We start from the raw sequence: 13,252 nt of genomic DNA, 5'->3' as shown, positions 1-13,252 counted from the left end.
AGACTAATCTTTATCAAAAAGTTACCAAGTTAATCATTTCAGATGCTACAACTAGGGAAGCAGAAATAAGCCACATACATTAAAAGAGGAGGATAGCACTTGGGGAAGTTAGTCTGAATATAGAGTATCAAAATATAAATAATTCATTTCATGTGTGTTAAGTGTTTACTTACTAATTATTTCAAGAAGGTGAGACATTGTAGGTTGCCTTATGACAAAAAAGTATTAGATTTCCTTATATATTTTCAGTGTTTAAAAGATTAACTACCCTAAATTTTTCTGGAAATATATACTAATAAAAATTAATTATAATGCATATGAAATCAGAGAAGTCATTGAAAGAAATCATAGGCAGTTCAATGAATAGCATGTCAGACATGGCCTTGATTTCAAATCTAACCTCACACATTGGCTAGCAATTGGATCCTGGGAAAGTCACTTAACTTTGTTTGCTATAGTTACCTCATCCCTAAAATGGACTGAAGAAGGAAATGGCAAACTACCTCAGTATTTTAGCCAAGAAAAATCCACAAGAGGTCATAAAAAGTTGGACATAAGAAAAAAGGATGAAACAACAAATAGTGGGGCAAGATTTGAGTAAGCAGGACAGATGCCTCCAAATCCCATAAATCCTAAAACCCTCAAAATTTGTAGGTTCTAACACAAAAGTCTTACTAATGAAAAGGATAGAAATCTGTGGCTATCTTTACTCAATAAAAGTAGAGAGACTGTGCCAAGCATTTTCATTCATCTATATTATCAGATAGGTGGCATAGGGCCTGGAGTCAGGAAGGCTTATCTTTCTGAGTTCAAATACAGCTCCTGACAATTACTATTTATGTGATTCTTGACACTATTTGCCTCAGTTCCTCATCTGCCAAATGAGCTGGAAAAGGAAATGGAAGGAAATGGCAATCTACTACAGAATCTTTACCAAGAAAATCCCAACTGGGCTCATAAAGAGTGAAACATGAGGGCAAAGGATTGAATGACAACATGTAGAAAGATGAATTCACAAGACTACAGGGCAATTTCCAACTAAACCCTGAGGCTTGATTTAGGACTGGATAAGGGTATGACTCCCTAGTGATAAAGGGAGAGGTATTCCAGTAAGTAGCAGCTCTAACTACAGATTACACTTAGTGCAAAGAATTCCAAGAAGATTAAACTATATACAATGAATATCAACACTAGTCAACCTGACTTTCCTCATCAAGAGTAGAGGTAGGAGAAAGGGTAATTGAGATTATTTCACAGGTTTTAGACTGTTTTCAACATCTTAACCTAACACATAGTTATTTAAGTTTCCCAGGTCTGACCAGAAATTATACAATTTCTTAGAAACCCCTAGGGCAACCACTGAATTAAGCCATTTTCATAGATAAATAGAGTTAAAGCAGGAAGGGCTTTTAGAGATCCTTATTTTATAGATGAAGAAACTGAGTCATGTTAAGTGACATACCAAATAAGTATCTGATATGGAATTGGATCTCTGATCCTTCCAATTTAACATCCAGTGCTCTATCCACTGTACTTCTGACACCAAAAACTCTTCAAACTCCTGCTTCTCAGAAGGACCCAATCCTAAGTGAGAATTACTTGAAACCAAAAACCAGAAAGCAAATGGCCAGAATTCAAGGCAAACTTCCTCTATTTGACTCAGTGTGATACTTCTCTATCAACAGGTGTAAATGGCAGGGATAGGGGGTGGTGGTGAAGAGCCTACTAATCTTCCAAGTCTGAACAAGTGGGGGCCAGGTGAAGACTGCTGACAGTAATCTGGATACAACCAAAAAACAACAACAACAACAACAACAACAAAAAACCCTAGAATTTTATGACTCCAGCAGTTTAACATAGAGCATGAGTTAAAAGCACATGTCCAATGAGAATGCAAGAAGCTCCCAAGTTTACTTCTGTTTAGAAAAGTGGTAGCTTCAACTCAATTCCAATTTATACCTGCATCAGTACAATTTAGTGTGATGCTCAGTGGGCTTGATGCTTGAGTGGCACAGCTCAAACAGAAGTAAAAAAATCAACATGTTGAAACTTCTCTATAAATATTACATGACAGAAGGACAAAAGCACAGAGATGTTATTTAAAAGTCACAGCTTTAGAACTGCAGTCTGGCTGTGCTAGGAATCACTGAAAAGATAATGATGATTTTAAATCTCTCAGGGACATCCTGTGACTTTTCTTTTCCTTCCACAAGAATAAAGCATCCAATTGTACTGAAGCTTTCCCTGTATTAGTGAGTACTAAGAGTGTAACAAGAAAATCACAAACTGCATTTTCTTCCCCTCCCATATACCCTGTTTTGTCAAATCTGTATTTGAACTGTACAAAGTTTCAGGTACATTAATAAAGTGATATTTTATTTACTGTCGGCTTCTCGCACACCCCCACCCCAACAAAATATCCACTCTGAATACTGTAATTGAATACTGAATACTCAATATAGCTTGAGTTTACTAAATTTCAAATCTGATTAACCTACACTCTATTTTCTTAGCCACATAATATTACTTTAGTATCAGTTTTGATGTAAGCAAGTTGTTTGTATTTGAATTCTTTGGACTGGGACATCTACAAAAATAAGGATAAATTCCAGCTTTACCTTTCTTCTATGTATGTATCTGTGGCAAGAACAAAACCCTCCAAATTCCCAGTTACCCAAAATATTCCCTCCTCAACTCATATCAGCAACCCACCTAAGCTTGAACTTCCTGCTACCTGTGGCATTACCTTGATTAGAAAAAAATACTCAAACAACTCTTTTTTTTTTTTTTAACTCTTCTATCAACGATAAAAATGCTATGAAATAAAAAGGCCATCCTTGTATTCATAACAAATGTCAACAAACCGGTAAAAAAAAAAAAATTGGCAAAGTTATGCCGACCTGCCTCTTTAAGCATACTATGAAATAGGCTAACTTGAGCTCTCTCCTATATAGGACATCTGCTTCAAATAAAGGTCAAATATTTGATCCAGGAAAGCTTCTGAAACACTCTACAAAAAGAATCCAAAGTCCTGATGCCTGGTTGTGTGAAACGGATACACGTTATCAGATCAAAGGTGCATACAGTCAGAGAAGGAACCTCCTGCCCTCCTCCCTCCTTTCTTTTCTCCACACAATTCATCTCACCCTTCTCACAGGCTGAGAAATACAATTGTGACAAGCACACTCATCAAGCCCCACAATGAAACCTGTAACGATGGTACAAGACTTAAAGTGATAAATGTTTTCCTTTCAGCCTGTCAAACTTTCTTAAAGTGCAGTTCGGGAAACAAAGCTTCGGTAGCTAAAAACTTCATGGCAAAGAAAACTGAGATCGGGACCTCAGAAACGAAAGCATTCACTCTCCAGGCAAACTCCAGCAGCGCTTTACCTTTGTGTTCGTCGAAGCCTGTTTCCACTCCTCAAATGAGGCAAAGTAAAGTTTGAGAGGACAGTCCAAAAATTGGGGTCAGACATATCCATTTTTCTCTCTTTTTCTTCGATCCACTGAAGGTTCAAAGCCGTAAAAAACAAAATAGGGGAGGGGGAAAAAAGGTAGGAAAAAAGAAAAAAAAAAAAATCCCAATTATCTACTCACTCCCTCTACAGAAAATGTAATGCGAACTGTGATCTCAAAAGCAACTTGGAGCATGTATGAGAAGCACGCGTCCCCCTCGGATCCTATAATTAATATACAGCATTTTCTCTAAGGTTCGATAACTTGTTTCCTCTTTGGTCTGACCTCTCCTGTTCACACACTGCCAGCTATAAACAGTAATTACAATAGTTTAGCCCTATGTTCTGCTGAAAATCCTTGTCTCTGTATGTGATTCAGCCCTAGGTACTTTGTCATCTGTTTGGCAGATACCATTCAGGACTACTCAGAGGGGGGAGAGAAAACTACTATTTTGAGTCGTCTGTGTCAGGCAGCTGCTCATCAGAAAAAGCTTGCACATCTGAACACGAACAGAGACCAAGGTTTCCTTCATCTTCCCTTTTAACAACTAGACGAAAAAAATTTTTTTTTAAAGCCAATTCCTTCTACCTTTTCTTTTTCTTCCCTTTTAGGGGCAAGATCCTTAAAAAAAAAAAAAAAAAAAAATCAGCTAATCTTTAAGGAGCCTTCTCCAGGATTTAAGTCGAGTACCATTCATCCTAGCCCCACTGTCTGTGAGGGAATAAGGATGGAAGTAGATACTTTTGTACGGAGAAACAGACTAATTTCCTTAATGTCCCTAACACGGAATTCACATAACAAGCAACTCGGCTTGTAAGGTTGTGAAGCAAACATCTCAGTAGCAGGGATTTATGGGAAACAGCATTCAGAAGACGGCTTGCTAGTTTCACAGTGGTAGCCTCATAACACGTTACACTCAGACATCTTCCGACTCCTTTAACTCCCCACTCTATAACAAGGAATGGATTATCCTCCCCACAAAAAGGAGGGGGGCGGATTTTACCAGGACGCGCAAAGTAAAGCATTATTTCACCTGCAAAGGTAATGTGATTGTGAAAACGAATATAACTCACAAACACCCAGGGTAACTCACAATTACAATCCCCCGGGTGAAATCAGTGATGGGTCTTTACTGAGAAGCTGTCTTTTTCATAGAAAAACTAGGCAAATACAGTGCCTTACATTTAGTGCCTGAAGTCTGAAACTTTTGGTAAGCAAAATTTCAGTTTTTATTTATACCAATGTGATTACATAGTACATAATTGTGAGTCTCTCATAAATCAGGTAATGCAACAAGTCATATATCTGAAAGCAAAACTAAAAGATGCAAAGATTAGAGAAATCCACAGGTATTTTTACAAATAATATTTCTTCAAAGAAGGGAAAAATAAGTTGATTTTCTGCATCATTCTGAATTTTAGAAATGTGAAAAAAAATCACCTTTATATTACAAAAACCAGTAGTGGATTCATGAATGCTCAAATTGAAATGGATCTTATTTGTCTATCTTTGGTCATTTAACCTCTGGGGCCTCAGTTTCCTCACCAGCAAAATTCAATGTCATCTGAGGTCTTGTCCAACTCTGTATCTATGATGCTATGAATCATCTAGTCCTGTTCCAACATTTTGAAACATGAGGAAACTAGGACTCAAAGGAGTAAATGTTTTGCCCAAGGTCACATGGGTAATTATTTGTAGAAGAAGAATGACAACTCAAGTTGCCCAACTCTCAGCTCAGTTACCCCTTCCAACATACATAATACACTGTCTTCTGATTGGGTCAACTATAGAAGCATGGGACAGGGGAGATGTTACTTGGCAAAAGTTCCTGTGAAAAAGATCTTGGGGATTCTATGGATTGCAATTCATTTTAAATCAACAATGTAACAAGGCAGCCAAAATGTTAAAGCCATTTTAGACTATGTGATGTTCAGAATAAAGAAGGAAATTGTTCTATGGGTTCTCCTCTGGGTAGATCAAATATGGAAAACAGTATTAAGTTCTGAGAATCAGATTTTAGAAAAGATGTGACAGAAATGTGTACAGAAGAAGCAGGTTAGAACAGAGAGACAAAGAATATGTAATAGGAGGAAGTAGGGACTTCCTGGTATGGAACTTCCCTCCACAGGTCAGATCACAGCCTGTTCATAACTTATAAGAGAGGAAAGAAGATTTAGAAGAGGTGATATATTTGTGGCCAAATATCTGGAAGGATGTCATGTAGATAAAGGGTTAGACTCTGCTTGGTCCCAAAGGATAGAGATAGAAGTAATGGATTAATTTCCCCACACCTTGGTTATCAATAATATATAATAATATATATAATATATATAATAATATATATAATATATAATAAGCAGATAATTCTCCCCTCATCCCAATGATGACAAAGGTTGGACTGCTAATAGGGGATGTTGCAGAAGGAATTAACTGGTATAGATTAGACTAGAAAATTTCTAATCTTCCAACTCAAGATTTTGTGTGTCCCTGCATGAATGTACATAAATAATATACCTTTAGACAGCAATGCAGTAAGTTGTGACTCTGTCAGTATGAGAACTTCTAGTAGGTAGTAACTCCCTTTACTGATGCAGCCTATAACCTGATAGGTCTAAAAAATTATCCTCTAAGAGAACTGAAGTTCAGAAAGGTTAAATTATTTGCCCTTTGTGACAGAGTTAGTAAACAAAAGATGCAGAATTTGAACAAGGACATTACTAAGTCCAAGCCCAGCACTCTCTACATTATATCATGTGTTTTCTATAGTTATGACAATGTAACAAAAACAACTTATCTTAATGATTTAGGAGTTATAAAGTGATCTACATGTATTATTTTATTAAAGTACATTATTTAGATGTACTTTATTTATTTTGATTATTTATAATGTGTATTACTTAGCTAAACTATAAAGATGTCACTTACTTACCAATTCCTCTCTCCCTGGTACTGTCTTCTGGGAGAAAGAAATTGGTGGGGCACAAACTCTATTAGCCTATTTCATCTGGCCAGATCCAGACTGAGACCAGAACAAGCTCCACATTTTATCCAGCCAGCCATTAACACTACTTGGTGGCCATCCACCCTGTAGCCTCTGGCTTGGATCCTTTCCTTCTCTTAGTCTCAGGATAATCAAATATATACAATTATTCCTGAAAATGGGCATGTCAACTGGCTTCCCTATGTGTCACCTTACCATCCCTGGAATTTCCCTGACACTCCTCCTTTCCCTGGCTACTTCTCCCATATGAGTGGTCATGACCATTAGAATGAAACTCTTTGAAGAAGTGGCTTATTTCAGTTTATATTTGAATACCAGCTTATTTTGAGCCTGTCACAAAAATAAGCACTTCCTGAATGGATTTTCATTCATTCAACCTAATTGTTATGTATTATAAAGAAAGTAATGGCATGCAGATGACTCATGAAAACACCAAAGAGAGTAATAATTGTATAATGTTATTGATAGAAAGAGATAAGATACATGACTACTTTAAGATTAACAAATGGAACTTGAAATGTTGGCTTACTCACCTCTGGAGAGAAATACTGGGAACAAATTCACTCCCAGAACTTTCAACACCATTCTATGAGAAGGGAAGTATAGAGTAGGGGAAGGGTGATACATTGCTTTGGGGAGCTCTTTGATCTTAAATTTTAATCATCTCAATGATAATAAATATAATTATAACAGATACACTTGATAAGCACTTTATAGTTTTCAAAGTGCTTTCACACAGACTATCTACTTTGATTCCCACTACAGGGAAAGTACAATACTTGCCAATGAGAAAATTGAAAAATTATGCCCAAGATCACATATATATATACACACACACACACATACACACACACATACATACACAGAGTTGCATATATAATAGTATATGATTCCTCAGTAACTGACTTAGGTATTGACTTAGGTAAATAAACTATTAGGTCTCACGTTGTAAGGCACTTCCAAAGATATCAGAAATAAAAGTATGGATCTCTCTAAGTCTTGACATAGCTTAGAGATTCAGCATGTGGTAACTGGTTCTTGGCTTCTTGACTTTCAGGGCATTAGATAATACCACCTTTCTCAATTCAGTTACATTGAAAAAACATTAACTGGCCATCCATCCATCTGCCTGCCTTTCTATATCATGATGAAAAATACTAAATGTACAATTATGAAGAAAAAAATTGACCTTTCTTTTAATCAATCAAGCAACCATTATTTATTCTATGTGTCGAGGATAAGGCTAGGAACTAGAGATACAAAGAATGGAATAATCCTTATTTTCAAGGAATGACCTCAAATTTATGACCTCAAAGAACTTTCAATATAATATATTAATATAATATAATTATATTATATATAATACAATATAAGAATTCCATTCAATTCAAGCAGTAAACAGTGATGTGGTAGTGGTTTTAGTTAGATCCAACTCTTCAAGATCCCATTTGGGATTTTCTTGGCAAAGATACTAAAGTGGTTTGCTATTTTCCTTCTCTAGTTCATTTGACAGATGAGGAAACTCCAAGGTTACGTGTCTTGTCCAGGATTTTGGACACTGACAGCAATATAGATTCAAAAATCAAAATCCATACCCTACTCCATGTACTCATCAGAGATTTTGTACAATAATTCTCATATTCAATACCTTATTATTTAAGATGTTAAAATATTTATTTATAAATATAAATAAAAAAAAGTTAATTAGTATCTAAGGCTGGATTTAAACTCATGAAGATGAGTCTTACTGATTCAAAGCCCAGTGCTCTATTCATTGTACACCATCTTCCCACAATAACCAGATGGGTACTATTCCCAGCTCCCAATAGATAACAGTAAAATACAAAAATTTAAAAATGACAATAGCTGCTCTTAAAGAACTTATTGTCTACGAGGGTGTGGCAGCAGCATATAGATTATAATAAGAGATAATATGACAGGATTAAAACTGCAAACTTTGCAGAAAGAATAATGTCTTCTAGATTGGAACTATCTAGGAAAAATTTCATGGAAGGTGAGTTGAGCTTGAGGTAAGGAAATGATTTCCATATATAGCGATGGCTCTGTGGAAATCTGGAGAGTAAGAAAAGACAGGAGACTGAATATAAGACCAGTATGGGCAAAATGTAAAGAACATTAAAAAATTGTGTAAAATAAGGCTGTCAGAGGAGGTTTCAAGACAGATTGAATAGGGCCTTGAATTCCTCCAGGATAAGGAATTCTTGTTGGCCAAAGATAGCCACTGAAGACTTATGGGCCAAGAAAGGAATGGTAGAATTATGCTAGTATCTTTTCCAAATTTAACATTCCCCTAAGGCCAGCATTAGGTTTAGAATCAAGCTAATAGGGCTATGTGTAAAAGCACAAGAATAGGTAGAATATTGGGGAAAATCATTTGGCCAATGAGAAGTTAATAATGAAATCATGCAATATTTCCTTTCCTTAGAGATTCCTGTATTCAGGTCATACTGAATATCTCAATTGCCAAAGGAGATGACCCTGCATCCTTGATAGCAGGGGAACACAAACTTTGACCAGACTTCCAATCCTAGTTTGGTGATAAGCTGTATATTTGTACCTAAGAAGTAGCCTAGCTAAGTTCAGAAAAGGGCATCACCAAAAAATTGGCCACAAGGTCAACCATTTTTTGACACTGACAGCAATATAGATAAAAAAAAATCAAAATCCATACCCTACTCCATGTACCCATAAGAGATTATGTACAATAATTCTCATATTCAATACTTTATTATTTAAAAGATGTTGAAACTATTTATTTATAAATGTAAACAATCTTTTTACTTATGGTCACACTAACTTGTCATAGCATCACATGATTTAGAGCTGGAAGGAGCTTATTGAACATATAGTCCAAATCCAATTATTTTATAAATGGGAAAACTGAGGTCCAGAAGATAAAATGACTTGCCAAAGATCACACATGTAACAATACAGCTAGAATTTGAGTCTTTTTTTTAGAAGAGGCCAAATGAAATACATTTTCTAAGACATTATATTGAATATACAATAAGACTTTGTTGAAATTTCACAAATTCCTATATAAAATAGGAATAAATAGGATTAAAGAAGTAATCAAAGGGGCAGCTAGATGGCAACAGTGGATAGGATACTGGCCCTAGAGTCAGGAGCACCTGAGTTCAAACTTGACCTCAGATTCTTAATACTTCCTAGCTGTGTGACCCTGGACAAGTCACTTGACTCTAATTGCTTAGCAAAAAAAAAAAAAATTAAAATAATAATAATTAGCAAAAAAATTACAATCAAAGGAAGATTAAGAAAGGATTATATTATACATTCCTTGAATCTAATCTAATCAACCCTCATCATGGCATAGTAAATAAAAGTTGAACATGGAATCAGGGAAACCTGGATTCAAGCCTCACCTCTGACCTCTGTCTGACCTCGGGCAAATCTCCCACCTTCTTACCATCCCAGATGATTTGGTACAGAGTTTTCTCATCTAGCATGCCCTATAACAATGAAATCATCTCAAATAAAAAAAAAAAACTTTAACATCCATTACGTAGTTTAGAAGAATGTTGGGTGTATCAGAAAATTTAGTTTGAGAAAAAACGTATGAGGATCCAGAAAGACAAGTGAGGTAAGACAGGACTTATCAACCAAATCAGTACGAGTAGTGAAAGGAGATGATAAATTCACTCAGTCATTTGAGATAAGAGTGGGAGTGAGTCTGAAGCATAATTTGCCATCCAACCTGTTTGACTTGCTTTAGGCATCTATGATTCCAAAGGCAACAAAGTTGGTAAACATAAGAATTAAAACTGTCAGATTCTCAAAATTTTCTACCCAAGAAATAAATTTTTGCTGCCAGAAATTACAGAACAGTTAAGATGAATTTTGCCAAGAATCCAGTGGCAGTCATATAATTGGTTGGAACTTATTATAAATTCTTAAAAATCCTCAAACCCTCACTCATACTCAGTCATACAAAAGAACTGTTCACATTGAGCAACACTTCCACAATCTGATTCTGTTGTGAAAGATGTGACTTGTGATCCTCTTTTACCTCATTCCAAATTCAGTTCCTTGCCATTGTTTCCATGTTAAAAAGAAAGGAAGCCAAGAAAAATTAAAGAGACTGTTCTATTAAAATACTGAAGCATGAAAGGGAAAGTCTAAAGAAAATTAAGCCAAATATCTCTCTTCCCCTATTCTCCTCATGATCAAGGTTTGGCATCTTCTTTCAACTTTATGACTCTCCCTTCCATCCTGAAGTGTTGCCTCCAAAATGTACCCTTTACCCTTCCTGGCATCATTAATGATAATAAAAAAAAATCCTGGATATGCTTACTACTTTGAATTATTTTCTTTCTTTTTTTTTTTAAAGGTTTTTTTTTTTTTTATTTTCAAAACATATGCTTGGGTAATTTTTCAGCATTGACCTTTGCAAAGACTTGTGTTCCAAATTTTCCCCTCCTACTCTCTAGCCCCTCTCCTAGATAGCAAGCAATCCAATATAGGTTAAACATGTTAAAATATATGTTAAATCCAATATATGCATACATATTTATCCGATTATCTTGATGCACAAGAAAAATCAGATCAAAAAGGAAAAAAAATTAGAAAGATAACAAAATGCAAGCAAACAACAAAAAGAGTGAGAATGTTATATTATGATCCACACATTCAGTTCCCACGATCCTCTCTCTGAGTGTAACTGGCTCTCTTCCTCACAAGATCATTGGAACTGGCCTCAAACATCTCATTGTTGAAAAGAGCCACGTCTATAAGAATTAATCATCATATAATCTTGATGTTGCTGTGTACAATGATCTCCTGGTTTTGCTCATTTTACTCAGCATCAGTTCATATAAGCCTCTCTAAGTCTTTCTGAATCATTCTGCTGATCATTTCTTATAGAACAATAATATTCCCTAACATTCATATACCACAATTTATTCAGCCCTTCTCCAATTGATGGGCATCCATTCAGTTTCCAGTTTCTTGCCACTACAAAAAGGGTTGCCACAAACATTTTTGAACATGTGGGTCCCTTTCCCTCCTTTAAGATCTTTTTGGGGGACAGCTAGGTGGTACAGTGGATAGACACCAGCTCTGAAGTCAGGAGGACCTGAATTCAAATGTGACCTCAGACATTTAATACTTGCTAGCTGTGTGACCCTGGGCAAATCACTTAACCCAATTGCCTCAGCAAAAATAAAGAAATAAATTGAAGAATAAAAAAAATCTCTTTGGGACATAAGGCCAGTAGAAATACACTCAATAAAAAAGTATGCACATTTTGATAGCCTTTTAGGCATAGTTTTTGAATTATTTTCAACATCATTATTTCCAGTCCTGTTTCTCAACCACACTAGTACCAAAAGTCCAACACATGCATCCACTCGCTTCTTCAAATCTTTGATAAGTCTCAGATACTGTAGGGTCTCACACAGCTAAACCTGGGGGTGAGGCACGACCATCAAGCTAGATAAGAGTTGGCTTGCACTTTGGAGGATTTCTAAAAGAGCTGGTTGGTACAAGACTCTTAGGAGATATGCTATTGCTAGAAAGATCTGAGAGAGCAGATTTGGATTTGATATGGATTTGACTGACTTCTTTCTATCTCTATCAACATCATAATACTCAGGAACTGTAAGAATAAAAGACTTCTCCAACTGTCCAGATCTGTAAGTCCATTATAGTTATGATCTCCTTTTCTGAAACTCTCAGAACTTCCTAAAATGATGAAGTTTGGGGATAGAGGATGGTTTGAATGAATCCTAAAAAATAGGCAGTTGGGTAAAAACAACAACAAACACCAACAACTGACTTGTAAATGCTCTAGACATACAAATATGTCTCATTTTGAGAAAATCTATCATTTTAATTGTATAGGCAAATATTCCACACAAATGACTCCTCTTTGTCTCAATAATCTTCATATTGCCACAGCTAAAGGAAATGTTCATAATCTGGCAAACAGTCTTCTTATGAAACTTTTGGAATTTAATTAGGCTTGCCTTTGGAAGGCAGATAAATAGTCCACTACTGGAATTGTATTGAAAGATTCTCAGCTTGAATAATACAGTTTGTGCTTCACTGACATATCCTTCAATAATTCAAAGTCACAATGAGATATTAATGGATGATGTTAGCAATAAGACCATATCAAGAAGGCAAGAATATTATAATTTTGAAATACTAGTCAAAGAACTAAAAAATGTAGCTAAAGAATTAGGCTAGAAAAAGTAAGGTTTTATTTATGAGGACATTATTAAAACACATGTTACTCTAGTGTATTTATTTCACCAAATTTGAATTTGCACTAATCTATCTGGAGTTGGAGAAAATATACAAATAGAAAATTGATGAGTTATTTCAAACACAGGTGATAAGAAAAGGCATCTTGTCAAATTTGCAGATTACATGAAGCTGAGAGGGAAGGATGGCAAAGTATCCAAAGGGATGACAAAGTACCCCCAAAAAGCTAATCAAGCTAGAAAGAGAAGTTAGTCAAAAGATCACAGGATCAGATGGAATTTAATAGGGATCAACATAAGTTCTACCCATGGGTTCAGAAAATCAATTTCACCAATAAAGGATGGGGAAGATAGTGCTGAACAATAATTCTTGCAAAACTTAACAAAAAACCACCATCACCACTTAGGGCTCTCAGTGGACTTTAATTTCAATATGAGTTTAATTATCAAGTAGCACTGACAGCCACTAACTTGATCCTGATGAATAAGAAGGATGGATTTTAAGCCAGTCCCACCCTTCCTCTGATGACTGTAGGATCGACTCCTCCCT

The 13,252-nt window shown here is 35.7% G+C and overlaps 1 protein-coding gene across 8 annotated transcripts in view; it reads right to left on the bottom strand.

Moving 5' to 3' along the window:
• Nucleotides 1–13,252, bottom strand: part of MAST4 (microtubule associated serine/threonine kinase family member 4) — a 786,570-nt gene that overhangs the window by 200,008 nt on the left and 573,310 nt on the right. For 2 of the 8 annotated variants that reach the window (XM_012541071.3, XM_012541072.3), the window contains exon 1: nt 3,391–4,047. The exons of the other annotated variants lie outside the window; for them this stretch is intronic. In XM_012541071.3, coding sequence (XP_012396525.1) covers nt 3,391–3,482 — 92 coding nt within the window. In that variant the 5' untranslated portion in view covers nt 3,483–4,047. Of the gene's footprint in view, nt 1–3,390; nt 4,048–13,252 lie in introns of those variants that run through there. 8 annotated transcript variants of the gene reach the window in all.

The sequence above is a fragment of the Sarcophilus harrisii genome, chromosome 1 (assembly GCF_902635505.1).
Source record: "Sarcophilus harrisii chromosome 1, mSarHar1.11, whole genome shotgun sequence".
Lineage (NCBI taxonomy): Eukaryota > Metazoa > Chordata > Mammalia > Dasyuromorphia > Dasyuridae > Sarcophilus > Sarcophilus harrisii.
Note: the sequence above shows the minus strand (reverse complement) of the source record. Positions and strands in the feature narration are given on the sequence as shown.